We start from the raw sequence: 24099 nt of genomic DNA, 5'->3' as shown, positions 1-24099 counted from the left end.
AACAATAAACTGGACTGGACTGTAAATACCCAGGCACTTTATAAGAAAGGCAAAAGCAGACTCCACCTGCTGCGCAGACCGAGGTCCTTCGGAGTCAGGGAAGGCCTCCTGAGGACCTTTTATGACTCTGTGGTGGCGTCGGCCATTTTTGATGGGGTGGTCTGCTGGAGCAGCAGCATCACTGCAGCAGAGAGGAAGAGACTGGACAAGGTGGTGAAGAAAGCTGGCTCTGTCCTAGGCTGCAGTCTCGACCCGGTGGAGGTGGTGGGGGAGAGGAGGATGGTGGCTAAGCTGTCCTCCATCATGGACAATGTCTCCCACCCCCTTCATGAGACTGTCAGAGCCATGGAAAGCTCCATCAGCGACCGGCTTCGTCATCCGCAATTCAGCACTGAGAGGCATTGCAGGTCCTTCCTCCCCGCTGCCATCATACTGTACAACCAGGGCTGCTCTCAGTAGCAAACAGACAATAACTTGTGCAATAACATAACAAGATGTGCAATATCATATGTGCAATATCTGCCTGTCTACCTCACACACACTCTACCTGTTTCTTTTCTTTCAATTTACTGTATATACTGCTCATATTTTGTAATTTGGGGAGTGGTGGCCTAGGAGGTCCCAGGTTCAAGCCCCTGGATTGCAACCGAGGTCAACCCCTTTGGGCCCCTGAGCAAGGCCCTTAACCCTTACTGCTCCCCGGGCGCCGTGCAATTGGCAGCCCACTGCTACTAGTTCAACTAGAAAATGGGTTAAATGCAGAGAAAGAATTTCCCCGTTGTGGGATTAATAAAGGAAATTATTATTATTATTATTATTAATTATATATTTTTTTTATTTTTTACTTTTTAGTCTCTTTTACCCCTCCCCTGCATGTGTGTGCTAAGTGTACTGCTGCCAACAAAGTAAGATTCCCCACTGAGGGAGAAAATAAAGGATTATCTTATCTTATCTTTATTGGAGCAGCAGCATGATGTCATGAATATTGATGAAGCTCTTTTTCACTGGTTCTGTTGGACTGTTGGAACCTGCATCCCGGGGGCTTCAGCTCACATCTTTTATTTTTTATTCAGGTTGAAGGACAGCAGTTTGTCAGAGATCAGCTGTTTTTCTCTGGTCTCAGCTCTGAAGTCCAACCCCTCCCATCTGAAACATCTGGACCTGAGCGGGAACCAGGACCTGCAGGATTTAGGAGTGAAACATCTGTGCGGTTTCCTGGAGAGTCCAGGCTGCAGACTGGAAACTCTGAGGTCAGACATGTTTTAGTTGTGTGTTTAGATGAATCTGATGGGAAAGTTGTGTTGACACTAACCTGCAGACATCAGGCTGATCTGCTGATCCACACTGACCATCTGACTGATCGGGTTTCTTCTTCTCTGCTTTAGTCCTCCAACAATTTGTTTCTTCTTAAACTTCTTCTTCTGATTTATTACATAAAAACTAAACATCTGAATGTGTCAGACAGGAACAAGTGAACAACCAGAGATGTGTCTGAACCTGGAATAAAACATCTGAACAAACAAGAATTAACTGGGAAATGAGAAAAATACATTTGTTCCAACATTTAAGTAGGTGATTGTTGTGCCACAGGGGTGCTGGTTCAGTTATCAAAGAGTTATTAATGATTGTCCTTAGACAATTATTAATAGTTAATAAAGTAGATTATTTATCAAAATGAATTATAAAAATGAATTAATCAAAAGGGGGCACGACCTGACATAATCAGGAAATGATAACTAAACAGCAAAATCCGTCTCAAGGTATCGTATTTTCCGCACTATAAGGCGCACTGCATTATAAGGTACACCTTCAATGAATGACGTATTTAAAAACGTTTTCCATATATAAGGCGCACCGCATTATAAGGCGCACTAAATATATGGTCAAATACCATACTATTGTGGCTGGGGTTGAGTTACGTATCTACCTGATGGAGCTGCGCTACGGGAAATGCTACAAAATCCTACAGCAAATGCAAAAGAAAACAAGAAGAAAAGTACCGTATGTCAAACTTTATTGACAAAATAAAAAACAGCTTTGCTCCGTCTCATCAAAGTCACCATTATGCGAGTCAGCGTCGCTGCTGTCGTCATGAACGTCTGTAAGGATTCCTGACGTTTTTAGCGCCGTTACTTTGGCGACACCAACTACATTACCCACAATCTCCCCGACTACAGTAACAGAAATTACCGTAATGATCATATATAAGGCGCACTTTATTATAAGGCGCACTGCCAGTTTTTGAGAAAATTAAAGGCTTTTAAGTGCGCCTTATAGTATGGAAAATACGGTAAGTTATTCCTCAGAATAATAGTGAAGGAAAGAGTCCGAGCACAGACCTTTGCAACCAGCAGTTGTGACAAATATGTATAAAATAAACACAAACAACTTCTCTCATTTAAATGAATGATAATTTATTAAGTGTTAAAGATGATAAAACAACACTTAGGATCAAATATTACATGTTTTGCGGTGCAGTATCAGGCCAGCAGAGATCATTTTAGATGCTTCTCGTGCCCTGAATGCATTAAGTGACGGGAGCATTATTTGATAGGATGTTACTGGACTATCAAATTATGCTACCCCTGAAATATTGATTTAAAATGGATAACATGGGATGTTGAGTATTTGATCCTTCAAAATACACTACCCATGACATTAATTGCATTACATTATGTGAACATTATACGAAATAAAGAGGAAAAAAAAAATTATATCGCTTTATTTGATATTCATTCAGTCATTCTCGTTTATTTAACCTGGCAGGTCATTAAGAACACATTCTTATTTACAAAGACGGCCTGGCAAGCGACAAGGACCACTTGGGGGGAAAGGAAGTGGGCTAGGGAGTAAAACACAGTAAAATTGTAGCTTTACAAAAGGTAGAAAACCATTAGGTAGCTTTTTCTGATAGGGTAGCAAAAATCGACAGATGGACGCTATGGTTTTAAGCGGCGGTAGCATTTTTCGACGAAGCAGCAGAAATTGACAGAACACCGGCAGCGGTCTGCGCTTTGCGCCCAGAGCGTCCGGTTCGCCACCGAGCTTGGCGGCGCGAGACGGCACCTGCCGCGGTGTTTGCCACGCAGCTCCGCCCTAATTGAACATTTACACCAGACGATTTTTTTTGGGGTCGAAGTTTCTCTGCCCAGACACAAAACAGCCTCTTACGTGGATCTTTGTAAGTGAAGAAAAAAGGTGCTTTTGTGGACGAGGCCGGTCCATAGCTAGTAGCTTTTTACGCTAAAATGGGAGTTGTGACCTGGAAGAGAGGAGAAAAGGGAAGAAAAGAGAAGAGAAAGAGAAGAGAGAGAGGGGAGTCTGCTCTTTATAGGGGCCCAGGCTGCAAAATGCGGCCCCCCCTGCAGTTTGGGGTCCATGCCCAATCAGAGGGCTGTTCCTTATCACTGAAGGGCCGTCAATGCAAATCCTTCTTGGACTTTGAGTCATTATGATGGTTCCTTTGTTCCTTGCCATGCGGTCAGCTTCTAAGGAAATCAAGGCTGGTCTCAGAATAAGGCCTCAGAGCTGGGCTTAAAGTTGAAATTCACATAATCACATAATTCACATGGGACTGTGACCCAACATGATACTAGAAATATGATATTTAGGGCCCGAACACTGAAGGTGCGAGGACCCTATTGTATTTGTGGTTTTTATTATTATTATTATTATTATTATTATGGCCCGAGCACTTACAGTGCGAAGGCCCTATTGTATCTGTAGGAATTTTTCTTTATTCTTCTTTATTCTGACGAAAGGAGGGCCTTTTTGCCCCCCTAAAGTGCCCCAAAAGTCACCAAATTTTGCATGCAAACCAGGCCTGGTGAAAAATGTGATATTTAATGGTTTGCATTAATGGGCGTGGCAAAATGGCTCAACAGCGCCCCCTAGAAAACTTTGTGCCTCAAGCCCCACAATACGGTTTGACGTACATGCACCAAAATTGGTACACACCTGTATCATGTCGCAACTTAAAGAAAAGTTTCTTGGCGCCATGGCCGAAATCGAACAGGAAGTCGGCCATTTTGAATTAATCGTGTCACTTTGGCGAAATTTATGCCATTCCTTCGGCAGTTAATACGGCCCGAACCGTAACGTGCACCCAGGTGTGTTATACATCAAAATTTGAGTCTTCGTCCTGCGACGACGCACCTTACTTTTCTCATTCAAAAGCGTTTATCCCTTTATCCATTTATCCAGGATTACATATTGTATTCCAGACCTCCAAAGTCACAACATGAGTTTGTGTGGATGGATCCACTGGTGGAGCTGCAGAGCTGAAGAGCTCTACGCCTTTATTGGAGCAGCAGCATGATGTCATGAATATTGATGAAGCTCTTTTTCAATGGTTCTGTTGGACTGTTGGAACCTGCATTCTGGTGGCTTCAGCTCACATCTTTTATTCTTTATTCAGGTTGAAGGACTGCAGGTTGTCAGAGATCAGCTGTTATTCTCTGGTGTCGGCTCTGAAGTCCAACCCCTCCCATCTGAAACATCTGGACCTGAGTAAGAACCATAACTTGCAGGATTCAGGAGTGGAACATCTGTGTGGTTTCCTGGAGAGTCCAGACTGCAGACTGGAGACTCTGAGGTCAGACATGTTTTAGTTGTGTGTTCAGATGAATCTGATGTGAAAGTTGTGTTGACACTAACCTGCAGACATCAGGCTGATCTCCTGCTGATCCACACCGACCATCTAACTGCTCTGGTTTCTTCTTCTTGGCTCAAGTCCTCCAACCATTTGTTTCTTCTTAAACTTCCTCCTCTAATTTTTGACAATAATAACTTAACATCTGAATGTGTCAGACAGGAAGAACTGAAGAACCAGAGATGTGTCTGAACTTGGAATAAACATCTGAACAAACAAGAATTAACTGGGAAATAAGAAAAATACATTTGTTCCAACATTTAAATAGGTAATAGTAGAAATGTGATATATATATATATATAATTAGTATTCTATTAGGAAAAATGTTATTATATCTTGATATTTAGGTCTTTTAAGAAACCAACTGAATATAAAGTTCCCAGATTGATCCAGGATTACATATTGTATTCCAGACCTCCAAAGTCATCTCCAGCTGCTTTTCTCTGCTGCTTTTTCAAATGTTTTCCATGGTTGGATTAGTTTCATCGCTGATCATCTTGATGTAGTTTTTCTGGGACAGTTGAGAGGTTTGTTGCATGAAAGTAGAAATAAGAAGTCCAGGATGTGTGAGAAAGACTTGACATATCCTCCTGAGTTCATCCTGGATTATTCAGCTGCAGGAAGATGATCCAGGATGAGAAGGTTCAGCTATGTCAAGCCATGTAGATATATAGATGTATATTATGGATTTAGATATGTTATAAGTAAGTATGTATATGGATATATTGAGTTGTTTTATACCTACAATATTTGTGTATCTATATCTCTGTTAATATATATTGATTTATAGTTATATGTAGATATGTCGATATACAGATTTATGGTAATTTTTATTTTTATGTACATGTATCTATATAATTGGAGGTAAATATATGAACCAATGTATATATAGTATATCTACTCTTATATAGTTATTCAAGTATATTGTTATACCATTGATGTACAATATGAGTTTGTATGGATGGATCCACTGGTGGAGCTGCAGAGCTGAGGGGCTGAATTCACTACGTCTTTATTGGAGCAGCAGCATGATGTCATGGATATTGTTGAAGCTCTTATTCACTGGTTCTGTTGGACTGTTGGAACCTGCATCCTGGTGGCTTCAGCTCACATGTTTTATTCTTTATTCAGGTTGGAGGAATGCAGGATGTCAGAGATCAGCTGTTCTGCTCTGGTCTCAGCTCTGAAGTCCAACCCCTCCCATCTGAAACTTCTGAACCATCTGGACCTGAGTGAGAACGAGCTGCAGGATTCAGGATTGAAACATCTGTGTGGTTTCCTGGAGAGTCCAGACTGCAGACTGGAGACTCTGAGGTCAGACATGTTTTAGTTGTGTGTTCAGATGAATCTGATGTGAAAGTTGTGTTGACACTAACCTGCATACATCATGCTGATCTCCTGCTGATCCACACTGGCCATCTGACTGCTCTGGTTTCTTCTTCTCTGATTTAGTCCTTCAACAATTTGTTTCTTAGTAAACTTCCTCTTCTGATTTATTACATAAAAACTAAACATCTGAATGTGTTAGACAGGAAGAACTGAAGAATCAGGGATGTGTCTGAACTTGGAATAAACATCTGAACAAACAATAATTAACTGGGAAATAAGAAAAATAAATGTGTTCCAACATTTAAATAGGTAATAGTAGCAATGTTGTCAGGGTTTGACACTTCCCCCCAGTTTTTGAGTTTCAGTTCTGTCCCTCCTGTTTCCCATCTGTCCTTGTCGGTCCGTACTGTTTGTTCCCTCCATGTTCTCCTCTAGTTCTTGGATCCCTGTTTCTGTTCTGCCCTTTTTGATCCTGCCCAGCAGCGCTTTTGGTTTTGGTTTTTGTTAATTAAACCCTGTTTTGGGAACTCCTGCCTTCTGCTCTCCTGCTTTTGGGTCCTCAACAACCACACCCTGACAGAACGGAGCGACCAGATGGACCCAGCGAGAGAGCTCATCACGTTGCTGGAGTTCTTCTACCGGGAATCGGCCAAGAACATACGCTGGGCCGAGCAGGAGGAGTCCCCCTTCTGGGGAACACGCCTGGCTCTAGGTGGGCCCAGGAGCCTTCAGGCTCAGGGATAGTAACGACGACGGCGTCGGCGCCAGCCCCAGCCCCAGCCCCAGCTTGTTCCTGATCCGGCGGTAGTCCTGGACGCACCTCACTTTGTTCCCGAGGTGGTCCCGGACGCACCCCAGCCTCTTTCCCCCTTCTGGGGAACACGCCTGGCTCGAAGGGGGCCCAGGTGTCTTCGACCCCAGGGGAGGCGACGTCGACACCCGCTCCAGTCTGTTCCGGCTCCGGCGGTGGTCCAGGACGCCTCAGCTCCAGCCCCAGCTCCATCTCCTGCTCCCGTCCCTGCTCCGGTGATGGTCCCAGACCCCCCTCAGCCAGCACCGAGGAACCGGGTTCCCCCTCAGCCAGCGCCGAGGACCCGGGTTTCCCCTCAGCCAGCGCCGAGGACCCGGGTTCCCCCTCAGCCAGCTCCTCGTACTCGTATCCTGTGTTCCCCGCCAAGTCAAGGTTCCCTGCCAAGTCAAAGTTCCCCGACAAGTCATTCGAGCCCCACGCCAAGTCATTCGAGCCCCACGCCAAGTCTTCCGAGACCCACGCCAAGTCTTCCGAGCCCCACGCCAAGTCGTCTGAACCCCACGTCAAGTCGCCCAAGCCCCACGCCAAGGCCCAAGCCTAGACCTCGTGGACGACCCCCCGAGCTGTCTCGCCGGGCTGCCCAGTCCCGAGGACAGCCCCCGTAACTTTGGCCGTGTGTTGGCCTGGGCCGGGTGGGCCCTCCTCCGGGCCCCCTCCGCCCGCCCTGGGTTGGGGCGTTGGGACATCTGGGATCTGTCCTTTGAGGGGGGGGTTAATGTCAGGGTTTTACACTTCCCCCCATTTTTTGAGTTTCAGTTCTGTCCGTCCTGTGTCCCATCTGCCCTGATTGTCTGCACCTGTGTCTCGTTACCCCCTTGTGTATATCTGGTCTTGTCTTTCCCTTGCTTGTTGTTGGTCCGTACTGTTTGCTCCCTCCATGTTCTCCTCTAGTTCTTGGATCCCTGTTTCTGTTCTGCCCTTTTTGATCCTGCCCAGCAGCGCTTTTCGTTTTGGTTTTTGTTAATTTAACCCTGTTTTGTGAACTCCTGCCTCCTGCTCTCCTGCTTTTGGGTCCTCAACAACCACACCCTGACAAATGTGATATATACAGGGCCGCCGCTAGTGGTGTGCGAACTGTGCGACCGCACGGGGCCTCGTGCCCCAAGGGCCTCGCGCTATGGGCCGTTTTTTTTTTTTTTTTCGTTTTTCTTTCCCTTATAAATATCAACAGTCATGTTCCATTACAGACCTAAATGTGTACTACTCTGTGCATATCAATAAATATATGTGCAATGATGTGCTTGCTGATTGATGTCGCTGCGTAGCTGAGTGTGTCTGTTGTTCAATACAACTGCGTCAGACCAAGCGTATTGACACAAGGTGCTCTGATCGAGACGGGTGGAGTGTGTAACAAACTGTCACACAATGTCGAGAGAACGAGACAGATTCAGGAAATTTCCATCAGGGAATGAAAAAAGAAAAAACTAAAGAAAATGGAAGAGTTTAATGCCTCTCTGAAAGGCTTGTTTGATAAATTTGTTACAAAAATCACTGATCCGACCGGGTCTCAAGCAGCTGCAGGGCTGAGATGATGATGAGGCAGGGGAAGGTATCCAGTATTTTGCTAATTGGAGAGTTAAAATTGCGCATATAGACACCCGATCCAACCCGAAAAACCCCCAAATTTTGCAAGGGCCCTCCCCGGCAATTTCGTACAGGGCCTTGCAAATCTCCCAGACGGCTCTGGATATATATAATTAGTATTCTACTGTTGGAACCTGCATCCTAGTGGCTTCAGCTCACATCTTTTATTCTTTATTCAGGTTGAAGGACTGCGGTCTGTCAGAGATCAGCTGTTTTTCTCTGGTCTCAGCTCTGAAGTCCAACCCCTCCCATCTGAAACATCTGAACCTGAGCGGGAACCAGGACCTGCAGGATTCAGGAGTGAAACATCTGTGTGGTTTCCTGGAGAGTCCAGACTGCAGACTGGAGACTCTGAGGTCAGACATGTTTTGGTTGTGTATTCAGATGAATCTGATGTGAAAGTTGTTTTTGACACTAACCTGCAGACATCAGGCTGATCTCCTGCTGATCCACACTGACCATCTGACTGCTCTGGTTTCTTCATCTCTGCTTTAGTCCTCCAACAGTTTGTTTCTTCTTAAACTTCCTCTTCTGATTTATTACATGAAAACTGAACATCTGAATGTGTCAGACAGGAAGAACTGAAGAACCAGAAATGTGTCTGAACCTGGAGTAAAACATCTGAACAAACAAGTATTAACTGGGAAATAAGAAAAATACATTTGTTCCAACATTTAAATAGGTAATAGTAGAAATGTTATATTTATAACTATTATTCTATTGAAAAAATTGTCAATTATATCTTGATCTTAAGGTGTTTTAAGAAACCAACTGAATATAAAGTTCCCAGATTGATCCAGGATTACTTATTGTATTCCAGACCTCCAAAGTCATCTCCAGCTGCTTTTCTCTGCTGCTTTTTCAAATGTTTTCCATGGTTGGATTAGTTTCACCGCTGATCATCTTGATGTAGTTTTCTGGGACAGTTGTGAGGTTTGTTGCATGAAAGTAGAAATAAGAAATCCAGGATGTGTGAGAAAGACTTGACATACAGTGGGGAGAACAAGTATTTGATACACTGCCGATTTTGCAGGTTTTCCCACTTGAAAAGCATGTAGAAGTCTGTCATTTTTATCATAGGTACTCTTCTTTTTTTTTTTTTCCCTTGTCTGCACACATATTAATGATTGATACCATGACGGTAGAAACCAAAAGTATATATATGTGCATTATTACTATATTTAATATATATACATATATATACGCATACATATGCGTACACATACATAAATATACACATACAAACCCAGTGACTTTTTTTTTTTTGGGGGGGGGTGACGACATCCACTGCCAATCCAGGAAGCAGGAACACACGGAAACACACATCAAGCACTGGAAATCTGCAACAAAAAACCACAAACAAAGCACGAAACCGACACGGAGCCAACCAAAACAATAACAGCAATCGACCTAAATCTTGAGATCTGATCGCAGTCTGAGCTAAGCTATCGCTACCGCTACCTAAACCCAAAAACTAGAGAGCCAGCATGCAGGTGAACAAGCCAGTGTGTATGTCTATGTGTGTGTGTGTATGTATATGATCATGCGTGTGTGTGTGTGTGTGTGTGTGTGTGTGTGTGTGTGTGTGTGTGTGTGTGTGTGTGTGTGTGTGTGTGTGTGTGTGTGTGTGTATATGCATGTGACTAAGTGACTATAAGTGACTAGGTACTCTTCATCTGTGAGTGATGGAATCTAAAAAAAAAAATCCAGAAAATCACATTGTATGATTTTTAAGTAATTAATTTGCATTTTATTGCATGACATAAGTATTTGATCACCTGTCAACCAGTAAGACTTCCGGCTCTCACAGACCTGTTAGTTCTTCTTTAAGAAGCCCTCCTGTTCTCCACTCATTACCTGTATTAACTGCACCTGTTTGAACTCGTTACCTGTATAAAAGACACCTGTCCACACACTCAATCAAACAAACTCCAACCTCTACCCAATGGCCAAGACCAGAGAGCTGTGTAAGGACATCAGGGATAAAATTGTTGACCTGCACAAGGCTGGGATGGGCTACAGGACAATAGGCAAGCAGCTTGGTGAGAAGGCAACAACTGTTGGCGCAATTATTAGAAAATGGAAGAAGTTCAAGATGATGGTCAATCTCCCTCGGTCTGGGGCTCCATGCAAAATCTCACCTGGTGGGGCATCAATGATCATGAGGAAGGTGAGGGATCAGCCCAGAACTACACGGCAGGACCTGGTCAATGACCTGAAGAGAGCTGGGACCACAGTCTCAAAGAAAACCATTAGTAACACTACGCCGTCATGGATTAAAATCCTGCAGCGCACGCAAGGTCCCCCTGCTCAAGCCAGTGCATGTCAAGGCCCGTCTGAAGTTTGCCAATGACCATCTGGATGATCTAGAGGAGGAATGGGAGAAGGTCATGTGGTCTGATGAGACTAAAATAGAGCTTTTTGGTCTAAACTCCATTTGCCGTGTTTGGAGGAAGAAGAAGGATGAGTACAACCCCAAGAACACCATCCCAACAGTGAAGCATGGAGGTGGAAACATCATTCTTTGGGGATGCTTTTCTGCAAAGGGGACAGGACGACTGCACCGTATTGAGGGGAGGATGGATGGGGCCATGTATCGCGAGATCTTGGCCAACAACCTCCTTCCCTCAGTAAGAGCATTGAAGATGGGTCGTGGCTGGGTCTTCCAGCATGACAACGACCCGAAACAAACAGCCAGGGCAACTAAGGAGAGGCTCCGTAAGAAGCATTTCAAGGTCCTGGAGTGGCCTAGCCAGTCTCCAGACCTGAACCCAATAGAAAATCTTTGGAGGGAGCTGAAAGTCCGTATTGCCCAGCGACAGCCCCGAAACCTGAAGGATCTGGAGAAGATCTGTATGGAGGAGTGGGCCAAAATCCCTGCTGCAGTGTGTGCAAACCTGGTCAAGAACTACAGGAAACATCTGATCTCTGTAATTGCAAACAAAGGTTTCTGTACCAAATATTAAGTTCTGTTTTTCTGATGTATCAAACACTTATGTCAATAAAATGCTAATTAATTACTTAAAAATCATACAATTTGATTTTCTGGATTTCTTTTTAGATTCCATCACTCACAGTTGAAGAGTACCTATGATAAAAATTACAGACTTCTACATGCTTTTCAAGTGGGAAAACCTGCAAAATCGGCAGTGTATCAAATACTTGTTCTCCCCACTGTATCCTCCTGAGTTCATCCTGGATTATTCCGCTGTAGGAAGACGATCCAGGATGAGAAGGTGCAGGTATATCAAGCCAGGTTGAACTAATCCTGGTACGTGTACGTTGACATCTTCCTTGAGAAGACCGTGAGGTCGGTCCCAGATGTCCTGATTCAGAAATGGAGGACGAGTGTTGTTGATGTTTCACCGAGTGAACAACAGCTTCTAATGGAAACGTATGAGGAGCTTTAACAGCTGATACGTTCAAAAATGTCCTCCAGATGCTGTTAATGAACTCAGAGGGTCTGACAGACAATAGTGGACACACTGAATGTGTAGTAGTCCAACATATGAGCTGTAGAGCTCATTTACTGAATAACTTCTTACTGTAGCTGAAATAAGTCAAACCAACATTGGCTTTCTTTAACGACTGTTAAATTTCATTTCAACAAATACAAGTTTACCAAATATAAAATCTGAACATGGAAAACATCTTTTTCTAGGTTTTTCATATCATGTCTTAATAAGTCTGTTAAGATCATTTCATCCAGGTGACAGCAAGACATAAGATGCAACAAATAATGCCTTTTTATGGTTTTCAGAGTTTAAAACTAAATATAAATACACGTGTGTTGAAGTAAGAAAAGTGAAATGAAGCTGCGATCACCTTTCTAATTCTCATCTATGTGGAGCCTGTAAGATGATGATGATGATGATGATGATGAATTGTAATGTATCTGTAAATGTTGATGTTGGTTGTGAAAATGAGGAAACAAACACACAGAAGATGATGAACAAGTGTTGATGAAATGAATGATTGATCAGAGTGACAGCTGACTGATCAGATGGAGCAGCAGGAGGAAGAAGTCCTGCTTGTTAGTCTGGTCCAGACCAGGTTAGCTGCACACCAGAGATCTCCATGGTAACATATCCATACCTGCTCCTGTGCAAACAATGAGATTCTAACGTTTGTACCGACTGAGATATTCAAACACAACATGTTCAAGTAACAAGTTGTTCATCTGCTTGTTGAACACTGGAAACTTATTTTACTACATGAAATATTAGACTTCAGTTCATCATGTTTTTGTGTCTCTGAGATTCAAACCAATGCTTTATTTTCCTTCATTCAAATGAATGAGTTGACATTTGTCCCAGAATTCCTCCTGACATGTTTGTTTGTGTGGAAACTTGAATCATTTGGCTGCACAACGTGAGTTTGTGTGGATGGCTCCACTGGTGGAGCTGCAGAGCTGAAGAGCTGAAGTCACTACGTCTTAATTGGAGAAGCAGCATGATGTCATGAATATTGATGAAGCTTTTTTTCACTGGTTCTGTTGGACCATTGGAACCTGCATCCTGGTGGCTTCAGCTCACATCTTTTATTCTTCATTCAGGTTGGAGAACTGCGGTCTGTCAGAGATCAGCTGTTCTTCTCTGGTCTCAGCTCTGAAGTCCAACCCCTCCCATCTGAAACATCTGAACCTGAGTTACAACGAGGACCTGGAGGACTCAGGACTGAAACATCTGTGTGGTTTCCTGAAGAGTCCAGACTGCAGACTGGAGACTCTGAGGTCAGACATGTTTTAGTTTTGTGTTCAGATAAATCTGAGGACCAACGCCTGCCAACAAAACTGTAGGATTACATGATGTAACTGGTAACTCTAGCCAGGTGCCTAGCAAAATAGAAGTGGTTGCAGTTCCCCGCCCTCCACAAGTTCACCAGGTGCGGCGTTATAGAGGCGTTAACCAAAATAATCTTGTAAAAATTAAAACCAATGCACATTTGGTACCAATAAGAGACCGAAAAATTATATGCGGACTACTATACGATCGTTAAGCTCCAAGTCTCTGTTAGTAAATTATATAATTACAGAGAGTAGGAGTGATGTTTTCTGCTTAACAGAAACATGGTTACAGGAGGAAGAGTATGTTAGTTTGAATGAATCAACTCCGCCCGGCTACTTTAATCATCACATTCCTAGAAACACGGGCCGAGGCGGAGGAGTCGCAGCAATTTATAACTCCAGTCTCCAAATAAAAATTGAATCTAAGTCCAATTATAAAACATTTGAAAGCCTCACGCTTAGTCTGAAATTTCCGAGCTGGAAATCAGAGAAGCCAGTTGTGTTAGTGGTAGTGTATCGGCCCCCTGCTGGCGCTTATCTAGAGTTTTTGTCTGAATTTTCAGATTTCCTTTCTGTATTATTGATAAGTACAGATAAATTCTGCATAGTGGGTGATTTTAATATTCATATGGATGTTGAAAGCGATAATCTTAAATTAGCTTTCAATTCTCTTCTAGAATCAATGGGTATCTCACAAAAAGTGGACAGGCCGACGCACTGTTTTAATCATACTCTCGATCTCGTTCTCACCTGCGGTGTTGAAACTGATGATCTGTTGGTGTCACCTGTAAACTCCCTTTTATCCGACCATTATTTAATAACGTTTGAATTGAATGTTGTTGATGTTGAAGTGCAGGGCAGGAGGTATTATTTTAGCAGATGTTTGTCTGATGAAGTTATTGCTAAATTTAAGGAGGCCATTGCTCATCTTGCGACAGTGGAAAATAGTGAAGCCTCTACTGAAGCAATAGAGGCCAGTGACCTGGGTTCTACCTCTCATGTTGATGTTGATTTTCTTGTTAGTAACACTGCTGATCTGTTGCACTCAGCTTTAGATGAAGTTGCTCCTTTGAAAAGGAGGGTCTCTAGCCACAGGAGCTTAACTCCCTGGTACAATTCAGATATTCGCATGTTGAAACAAAACGTGCGTAAAATGGAAAGGAAGTGGCACTCTTGTAAGTCTGTAGACTCTTATCGTGAATGGAAAGATATTCTAATAGTATATAAAAAGCCATTCGCAAAGCAAGAACAGCTTATTATTCAACGTTGATAGAGGATAACAAAAGTAACCCACGTTTTCTGTTCAGCACTGTAGCCAGGCTGACAAAGAGTCACAACTCTGTTGAGCCGTGCATTCCTGCAGCTCTCAGTAGTGAAGACTTTATGAGCTTCTTTAACAGTAAAATCACGAGAATTAGAGAAGAAATCTACCAGCCGGTTGTGGGCGTTTCTTCAGCTTTAGCGACTTCCCTAGGCTCTGACTTGACTCTAGACTTTTTTGATCCTATAGACCTCCCTGAGCTGACTTCACTCGTTAATAGAGCTAAGTCAACCACATGTATGTTAGACCCCATCCCGACTCTTCCCGACTATTCAAAAATGTTTTTTCTCTTATTGGTGCGACAATACAAGACCAAATTAACCTATCCCTAAGCTTAGGATATGTACCACAGGTTTTCAAAGTGGCAGTAATCAAACCTTTACTTAAAAAACCTTCTCTTGACCCAGACACCTTAGCTAATTATAGGTCAATTTCCAACCTTCCATTTGTATCTAAAATTCTGGAAAAGGCCATTTCAAGCCAGTTATGTGACTATTTGTATAGAAATTATCTGTTTGAAGTCTTTCAGTCAGGGTTCAGAATGCATCATAGCACAGACACAGCACTGGTTCGAGTCACGAGTGACCTCCTTATGGCCTCAGATAAGGGATTAGTGTCCATATTGGTTCTACTGGACCTCAGTGCTGCTTTTGACACTGTAGATCATGGCATTTTACTGCACAGGTTAGAGCATGTTGTTGGGATTAAAGGGACAGCTCTACGTTGGTTTAAATCATATCTATCTGACAGGTTCCAGTTTGTTCATGTACATGAGGTTTCTTCAGAACAGTCAAGGGTCTGTTATGGTGTTCCACAGGGTTCAGTGCTAGGGCCAATCTTGTTCAGTTTATACATGCAGCCGTTGGGAAGTATAATCCAGAATCACGGCATACACTTTCATTGCTATGCTGATGATACGCAGCTCTATTTGTCTATGAAGCCGGATGAGACAGAACCGTTGGTTAATCTTCAGGCATGTCTTAGGGACATCAAGGAATGGATGTCCAGAAATATCTTGCTTCTAAATTCAGATAAAACAGAGGTTATCATTCTTGGTCCAGAGCATCTTAGGAAGGGACTAGATGGTGTTGCGATGGCTTCTAGTGCAACTGTGAGAAACCTTGGTGTTGTTTTCGATCAGGATTTGTCGTTTAAACCATATGTTAATCAGGTTTGTAAAATAGCGTTTTTCCATCTCCGTAACATTGCAAAAATTAGGAAAATCCTCTCGCAGAGTGATGCAGAAAAACTAGTTCATGCGTTTGTATCTTCTAGACTGGATTACTGTAATGTGTTGTTAGCAGGATGTCCAAGTAATTTGCTGAATAGGCTCCAGCTGATCCAGAATGCAGCAGCACGAGTGCTGACAGGAATCAGCAGGAGAGACCACGTCTCTCCAGTGTTAGCGTCGCTCCATTGGCTACCTGTAAAATTCAGAATTCAATTTAAAATTGTATTACTTGCATTTAAAGCCCAAAACGGCTTAGCTCCGCAGTATTTACAAGATTTGATAGTGCCTTATGTTCCTGGCAGAGCTCTCCACTCCCAGGGTGCAGGTTTACTCGTAGTTCCTAGAGTATCTAAATGTAGATTTGGAGGGCGGGCATTCTGCTATCAGGCACCATTACTTTGGAACCAACTTCCAATCTGGGTTAAGGAGGCTGACACCACCTCCACCTTTAAAACTAAACTTAAAACCTTTCTGTTTAGTAAAGCCTATAGTTAGTGTTTAGTAAACCGCTAGCTGGTGTTGGTAAATCTCTAGGTAGTGTAAACTCTAGTGTGTTAGAGTCAGTAGTCATAGTTGCAGCTATAGAACAAGACTATAATAGTTAGTCTCAAATATAGCTTTGCGGTAGATATGCTGCTATAGGCTTATGCTGCAGGGGGGCACCGACATGATCCGCTGGGCGGTGCCTCTCACCCTTCTTCTCCTCTCCTTTTCGCTGCCTCTCTTCTCCATTACCATTTTTATTTATTATAAATATCTCATAGCTATCATTTTTGTCCATCGTTCCTGTAGTTTCTTGTGCCGGCCCCCCTTTTTTCTCTTTTGTGCATGTTAGCAGGCCGGAGCCTCGGGAGCTGCGTTCTGGTCATCCCGTTGCTGCTTCCACCTGCCTACGTGGATGGCTGCTGACGCCCCCCCCCCCCCCCCCTCCCCCCAGCCCTTTGATCATCCCGTTGCTGCTTCCACATGACTGCTGTGTGCTGCTGACGCCCCCCCCCCCCCCCCACCTCTGGTCATCCCGCTGTTGCTTCCACCTGCCTGCTGTGTGCTGCTGACGTCCCTGACTCCCCCGGTCTGGCCTTCGGCAGGAGGGTCCCCCCTTATGAGCCTGGTCCTGCTCAAGGTTTCTTCCCCCCCAAAGGGGAGTTTTTCCTTGCCACTGTTTGGCTTAAGGCTTTTCTCCCACTATGGGAGTTTTTACCTGCCATTGTTTATATAATAATTGCTCGGGGGTTTATGTTTATGTTTATGTTTATGTTCATGTTCTGGATCTCTGGAAAGCGTCTAGAGATAACATCTGTTGTATTAGACACTATATAAATAAAATTGAATTGAATTGAATTGAATTGATCGGAAAGTTGTGTTGACACTAACCTGCAGACATGAGGCTGATCTCCTGCTGATCCACACTGACCATCTGACTGCTCTGGTTTCTTCTTATCTGCTTTAGTCCTCCAACAGTTTGTTTCTTCTTAAACTTCCTATTCTGATTTATGACATAAAAATCAAACATCTGAATGAGTCAGACAGGAACGACTGAAGAACCAGAGATGTGTCTGAACCTGGAATAAATCATTTTAGCAAACAAGATTAAACTGGGAAATAAGAAAAATACATTTGTTCCAACATTTAAATAGGTAATAGTAGAAATTGTTACGACTGGCAGAGGCAAATGCAGCATACAGAGCACAAGGTGGGAGTTTGTCTGGTTCACTTTATTTCCCAACAGGGGCGAAGAGCAGGCAGGAAGACAGGACAATGATCAGGCAGTAAACAGTGTCAGGTTCGGAAGACAAGGTCGGGCACCGGAGAACAGGAGACAAGGCAGAGCCATGGAACAGGCAGGGTCGGCAACAGGAAGTCAGGACAGAGAACACTGAAGAGTCTTGCATGGCAAAGAGAGAATCTGGCAGTGAGCAAAGAGGAGAGTGGAGCTTTTATACTGTCTTGATTGCTGAGGAGCTGCAGCTGGGAGAGCAGGTGAATGGAGTGAGTGACGAGGTGGGCGTGGCTGGCAGACGGGGTGAGCAGGAGAGAGGGGAGTGGAAAACCACTGAAGGCGGGTCTGAGCGGAGGACTGACGATGACAGAAATGTGATATTTATAATTGGTGTTCTATTCACAAAAATGTAAATTATATGTTGATCTTAAAGTCTTTTAATAAACCAACCGAATATAAAGTTCCCTGATTGATCCAGGATTACATATTGTATTCCAGACCTCCAAAGTCATCTCAAGCTGCTTTTCTCTGCTGCTTTTTCAAATGTATTCCACGGTTGGATTAGTTTCATCGCTGATCATCTTGCTGTAGTTTTTCTGGGACAGTTGTGAGGTTTGTTGCATGAAAGTAGAAAGAAAAAGTCCAGCCTGTGTGAGAAAGGCTTAATATTCTCCTGAGTTCATCCTGGATTATTCAGCTGGAGGAAGACGATCCAAGATGAGAAGGTGCAGCTATGTCAAGCCAGGTTGAACTAATCCTGGTACGTGCACGTTGACGTCTGTCTTAAGCAGACCGTGAGTTCGGTCCCAGATGTCCCTGTTCAGAAATGGAGGACGAGTGTTGCTGATGTTTCACCAAGTGAACAACAGCTTAGTGGAAACGTACGAGGAGCTTAAACAGCTGATACGTTCAAAAATGTCCTCCAGACGCTGTTAATAAACTCAGAGAGTCTGACAGACAATAGTGGACACACTGAATGTGTAGTAGTCATATACAAATGAGCTGTAGAGCTCATTTACTGAATAACTTCTTACTGTGACTGAAATCCGTCAAACCAACGTTGGCTTCCTTTGACTACCATTAAATTTCATTTCAACAAATACAAGTTTACCGAATATAAAACTCTGAACATGGAAAACATCTTTTTCCAGGTTTTTACTATAATGTCTTAATAAGTCTGTTAAGATAATTTCATCCAGCTGACAGCAAGACATAAGGTGCAACAAATAATGTCTTTTTATGGTTTTCATAGTCTGAAACTAAATATAAATACACGTGTGTTGAAGTAAGAAAAGTGAAATAAAGCTTCCATCACCTTTCTAATTCTCATCTATGTGGAGCCTGTAAGATGATGATGATGATGATGATGATGATGATGATGATGATGATGATGATGACGATGACCTTCTTTCACTGGTTCTGTTGGACTGTTGGAACCTGCATCCTGGTGGCGTCAGCTCACACCTTTTATTCTTTATTCAGGTTGGAGGACTGCAGTTTGTCAGAGATCAGCTGTTCTTCTCTGGCCTCAGCTCTGAAGTCCAACCCCTCCCATCTGAAACATCTGAACCTGAGTTACAACGAGGACCTGGAGGACTCAGGAGTGAAACATCTGTGTGGTTTTCTGGAGAGTCCAGACTGCAGACTGGAGACTCTGAGGTCAGACATGTTTTAGTTGTGTGTTCAGATGAATCTGATGTGAAAGTTGTGTTGACACTAACCTGCAGACATCAGGCTGATATCCTGCTGATCCACACTGACCATCTAACTGCTCTGGTTTCTTCTTCTCTGGTGTCTTTGTGCAGCTTGCAGCACTGCGGTCTGTCAGAGTACAGGTGTTCTTCTCTGGTCTCAGCTCTGAAGTCCAATCCCTCCCATTTGAAACATCTGGACCTGAGTTACAACAACGACCTGCACAATGCAGATATGGAGCAGCTGTATGACCTGGTGAAGAGTCCAGACTATCAGCTGCAGACTCTCAGGTCAGTGGAGGTTGGAGTCGGTGCTGCTGCTTCCAGCAGTTTTCTACTAAATCCACCTGATATCAAATCAAAGATCCAGTGTTTCCAGTGAAGCTGCAGCTTCTCAGCGGCTGCTTTCCCCAGTAAATTTGTGAAAGGAGGATGATGACAGGCTTCAGGATCAGATGATTTAGATGTTGGTTGTGGACCGTTGTTGTGCTTGTGTTCATGTGTCCAGAAATAAAGGTGTATTCCAGCTGACAGCCTTCCAGGATGTACAGACTGCTCCACTGCAGCCATGAACACTCTGAAGTCCTGGATGTGCTGCATCACTGACTGACAGCTGATGGAGGGAGTCTCTGCAAACACTCCTTTATCTCCTCTCTTCTTTCTTCTTCTTCTCTCCAGCTGGGAATAATGAGAGTTAACAGGACGGTGTGTGTGCTGAGAGGATGAGACGTGTCCTGATCGTCCTCAGAGGTTGAAGCAGAACCAGTTTGTGTGGACAAACTCTGACTGGACCATGATGACGATGATGTTGAAGATGTACATAGTTTCTGAATTCCAGCGTTCTACAAACTTCTCATATATTCATGTATTTCACGTTAAGTCAAAAAGTCTTTATTTTTATTATATTATTGTTAAAAAACAGTACATCAAAATGTAGCCTTTAATTTGAACTTGAGGCCTGTTCGACATTTTTTCCTCAAGCGCTTTGTCTAAAGTCTGGATGAGTTCTAGTACGGAGTTGCCTACTACTAATGTACTGATGGATAAATGTCTACGCTGCCGCGGCGGAGCTGCTCAGCAAAGCAGCCATCTCCCCCACCGAGTCACATGACTCCCCTGGTGTTTTCATTTTATTGATATGTTTCCGTTTCAAATTTTCCTTTAGTGGTTGGCGTGTTTTCAGCTTCGTCAGGTTTTTTAAAGTTTCTCTCCGAGTCACTGATGAAGAGAGAGAGTGAAGAGATCCCTGGAAATAGCAGCATTTGTTCAGGAAACACGAAACACAAATGAACTTGACTTGGTCAATGAATGTTCCTCAGAGTTTGTTCCAGTAAATATTGTAAATGTTTTCTGGATATTAAGATGATTGTTAACACTTCAAAGAAAGTCAAAATTCTTCAATAAAACTAGGATCTTTTCTCTTGTTCAGTTTACTGTGGTTAATAAGTGTTTGTATGTGATTATTCTCAGTACCAGGAGCGTCACCGACCATCACAAGAAAGATAGATCATTTCGCACTCTCTTTCTTTTATTTATTGTAATACTGACACAGATTAAACTCTCATTTTACCACAAGCTTCACAAAACACTTGAATATGCGTCAAATATGAAGAAAGAACCCAAAACGTTTAAGCCAACATGGATGAACTGAATTGAATTAAAACACATCAATAAAAATGTTCAACACTTGTTGTTCGATAATGGACTCTGATCTCTGATTGTGGCGTTTAAAATGTGAGGATTTCCATGTTTTTGTTGATGGAGGAATGGAGGAATGGGGGGGGTCTGTTAATGGATGTGTACCAGATGGGGGAGGAGCCGTTTACTGAGTGGTCTGGGGGGGTTATGACCTTTGAATGACCTAATACAGGTGTGTTTTGATGTGTTTTTAATTACCCTGGGGGTGCGCTATGCACCCAGCGGGGTATGGGGGAGTGGTGTGTGGTAGGGGGGAGAAGGTAAACCTGTTGAATCTGTCCTCCCCGAAGAGCCTGTCAGTGTTGTCTGGTACTCTCTGCAGAGCCACAAAGACGGTTCTGATGTATTTGAACCCAGGTAACCCCGCCTGAGGTGTTACATCAAGAATGGCACAACATTCAAAATGTTTGTTATTTTAATAAAATCCTGTTCTTTCACTGTGACTTAGTTCTGAGGTTATGTTCATCTTAAGCCTGAATGAAGGCCATGGTTCTCAACCAATGAGATTATTGACACTACAGTGATAGTGACCTGTCCAATAAACAGAAAATTGCATTCCTTGGGGATGAAAATAGTGGTCTAGAGCCCTCTATAATCTTTCTATGTGACTTAATTCTAGAGATAGAGATTTTTGTGCAAAAAATCATCTTGAAAATTAAATTTGACCTTCAACATGACCATGAAATAGGAAATTTATATCAGAATTGAATTCCTAGCACCAAAAAAGTAGAGAAAGTGACAATAGACAACAATTTAGGACTAAGAGAAGCTTAGACATGACCTTTGGTCCAACCTGATCTCACAAAAATCCGTGAAAAGCCCACGACCTCTCACCACTATTTTCCGTGGTATATACACGGAAAATGGTATAATTCCGTGTGAGCACCACGGATATTGTACCATGCAAAGTCAACGGGATCCGTTGTTGTGATATATACACGGATTATGACATTATTATTATTTATATATTATTCTTTATTATAGTGGCTAAGTTATACGTTTTCGATGCGCAAGGTACTGTTTGTTACTGTCAGTTTGTAAAAGCATGTTTTTAACGCTGTTTTAGCAGTGTTTTATTGAGGTTTTAATGGGAGCACCACGGATCTAGGCAATGGGATCCGTGGTCGTGATATACACACGGATTATTACATTATTATTATTTATATATTATTCTTTGTTATAGTGGCTAAATTATGAGTTTTTGTCGTGCAAGGTACTGTTTGTTACTGTCAGTTTGTAAAAGCATGTTTTTAATGCTGTTTTAGCAGTGTTTTATGGAGGTTTTAATGGGAGCACCACGGATATTGTACAATGCGAATCAATGGATACCGTTGTCGTGATATATACACGGATTATGACATTATTATTATTTATATATTATTCTTTATTATAGTGGCTAAATTGTGAGTTTTTGTTGCGCAAGGTACTGTTTGTTACTGTCAGTTTGTAAAACCATGTTTTAATGCTGTTTTAGCAGTGTTTTATTGAGGTTTTAATGGGAACACCACGGATATAGTACTATGCGAAGTCAATGGGATCCGTGGTCGTCATATATACACGGATTATGACATTATTATTATTTACATATTATTCTTTGTTATAGTGGCTAAATTATGAGTTTTTGTCACGCAAGGTACTGTTTGTTACTGTCAGTTTGTAAAAGCATGTTTTTAATGCTGTTTTAGCAGTCAATGGGATCCGTCACCCGATTTGACTGCTGTCATACCATTGAATGAAGGACAAAACGATAACAATCATCCTATAGATATGGGCCAGTAGGGCCCTATTCTACCTACTAGTAGGCGCAGGAGGCTGTTAGCGCCCCTTTCTATGGCTAACCCCATGTTATTAATGCTTGCTATGGAGCTCACACCTCATTATCGCCCCTTTCTATGGCTAACCCCATGTTAATAATGCTCAGTAGGCACAGAAGTTTTGTTATGAAGCTCACACCTTACCTCCCTTTTTTATGTATTTAGCTAGAATTTTAAAACCTGAACAATAGAATTCAACGTAAAATGCCATGACATGTTATTAATTCTCAGTAGGCACAGGAGGTTTGTTATGTATTGTTATAGGTTTGCCTATGAGGCCTATTTCGTGTCTATTTTTGCACAGTTCACTAACGCTTTGAGCTAGGAGGCTGAAATTCTAGACTCTGTATCAGGAGTTGACTCTCATCCACTGTGCCGAGTTTCAGATCTGTGTGACCACAAGTATGTCGGACTCCGTAGGTTTCTCTGGCCCCCTCCCCAATCTGACCAGCAATGACATGTTTAGCCGCATGCTCTCGCTCCGCCGCTGGTTGTATCGGTGGTGTTCAGAAAACAACGTGGACTTTATTGACAATTGGGAGACGTTCTGGGGAAAACCTGGTCTGATTAGAAGAGACGGCATTCATCCCACCCGGGATGGTGCAGCTTTTATTTCTAGAAATCTGGCCAATGTTATTAGACACTATTAGACAATCCAGGGTCCAGGTCAGGATGCAGAGCTGCAGTCTTACACGCTTCTCTGCTGCTTCTCGAGGACCAACGCCTGCCAATAAAACTGTAGGATTGCATTATGCAATTAGCGACTCTAAAACTGTAGGATTACATGATATTGGCGACTCTAACCAGGTGCCTAGCAAAATACAAGTGGTTGCAGTTCCCCGCCCTCCAAAAGTTCACCAGGTGCGGCGTTATAGAGGCGTTAACCAAAATAATCTTGAAAAAATTAAAACCAATGTACATTTGGTACCAATTACAGACCGAAAAATTAGATGCGGATTACTAAATATACGATCGTTAAGCTCTAAGTCTCTGTTAGTAAATGATATAATAACAGAGAGCAGGAGTGATATTTTCTGCTTAACAGAAACATGGTTACAGGAGGAAGAGTATGTTAGTTTGAATAAATGGACTCCGCCCGGCTACTTTAATCATCACATTCCTTGAAGCACGGGCCGAGGCGGAGGAGTCGCAGCAATTTATAACTCCAGTCTCCAAACAAAAATTGAACCTAAGTGCAATTATAATACGTTTGAAAGCCTCACGCTTAGTTTGAAATTTCCGAGCTGGAAATCAGAGAAGCCAGTTGTGTTAGTAGTAGTGTACCGGCCCCCTGCTGGTGCTTATCTAGAGTTTCTGTCGGAATTTTCGTTTCTGGATTATTGATCAGTACAGATAAATTCATCATAGTGGGTGATTTTAATATTCATATGGATGTTGAAAGCGATAATCTTAAATTAGCTTTCGATTCTCTTCTAGAATCAATGGGTATCTCACAAAAAGTG

At 42.8% G+C, this 24099-nt stretch overlaps 2 protein-coding genes across 2 annotated transcripts in view; one reads left to right on the top strand and one right to left on the bottom strand.

Annotated features, from left to right (window-relative positions):
• Positions 1 to 24099, bottom strand: part of LOC133456428 (NACHT, LRR and PYD domains-containing protein 3-like) — a 687319-nt gene that overhangs the window by 551835 nt on the left and 111385 nt on the right.
• Positions 1 to 24099, top strand: part of LOC133457492 (uncharacterized) — a 133022-nt gene that overhangs the window by 46298 nt on the left and 62625 nt on the right. Inside the window, exons 15-21 of the mRNA XM_061736826.1 lie at positions 1074 to 1250; positions 4418 to 4594; positions 5783 to 5965; positions 8555 to 8731; positions 12931 to 13107; positions 18916 to 19092; positions 19239 to 19417. Of these exons, the coding sequence (XP_061592810.1) occupies positions 1074 to 1250; positions 4418 to 4594; positions 5783 to 5965; positions 8555 to 8731; positions 12931 to 13107; positions 18916 to 19092; positions 19239 to 19417 (1247 nt within the window). The remainder of the gene's footprint in view (positions 1 to 1073; positions 1251 to 4417; positions 4595 to 5782; positions 5966 to 8554; positions 8732 to 12930; positions 13108 to 18915; positions 19093 to 19238; positions 19418 to 24099) is intronic.

The sequence above is a fragment of the Cololabis saira genome, chromosome 12, assembly GCF_033807715.1.
Source record: "Cololabis saira isolate AMF1-May2022 chromosome 12, fColSai1.1, whole genome shotgun sequence".
In the NCBI taxonomy this organism is placed as follows: Eukaryota; Metazoa; Chordata; class Actinopteri; order Beloniformes; family Belonidae; genus Cololabis; species Cololabis saira.
Note: the sequence above shows the minus strand (reverse complement) of the source record. Positions and strands in the feature narration are given on the sequence as shown.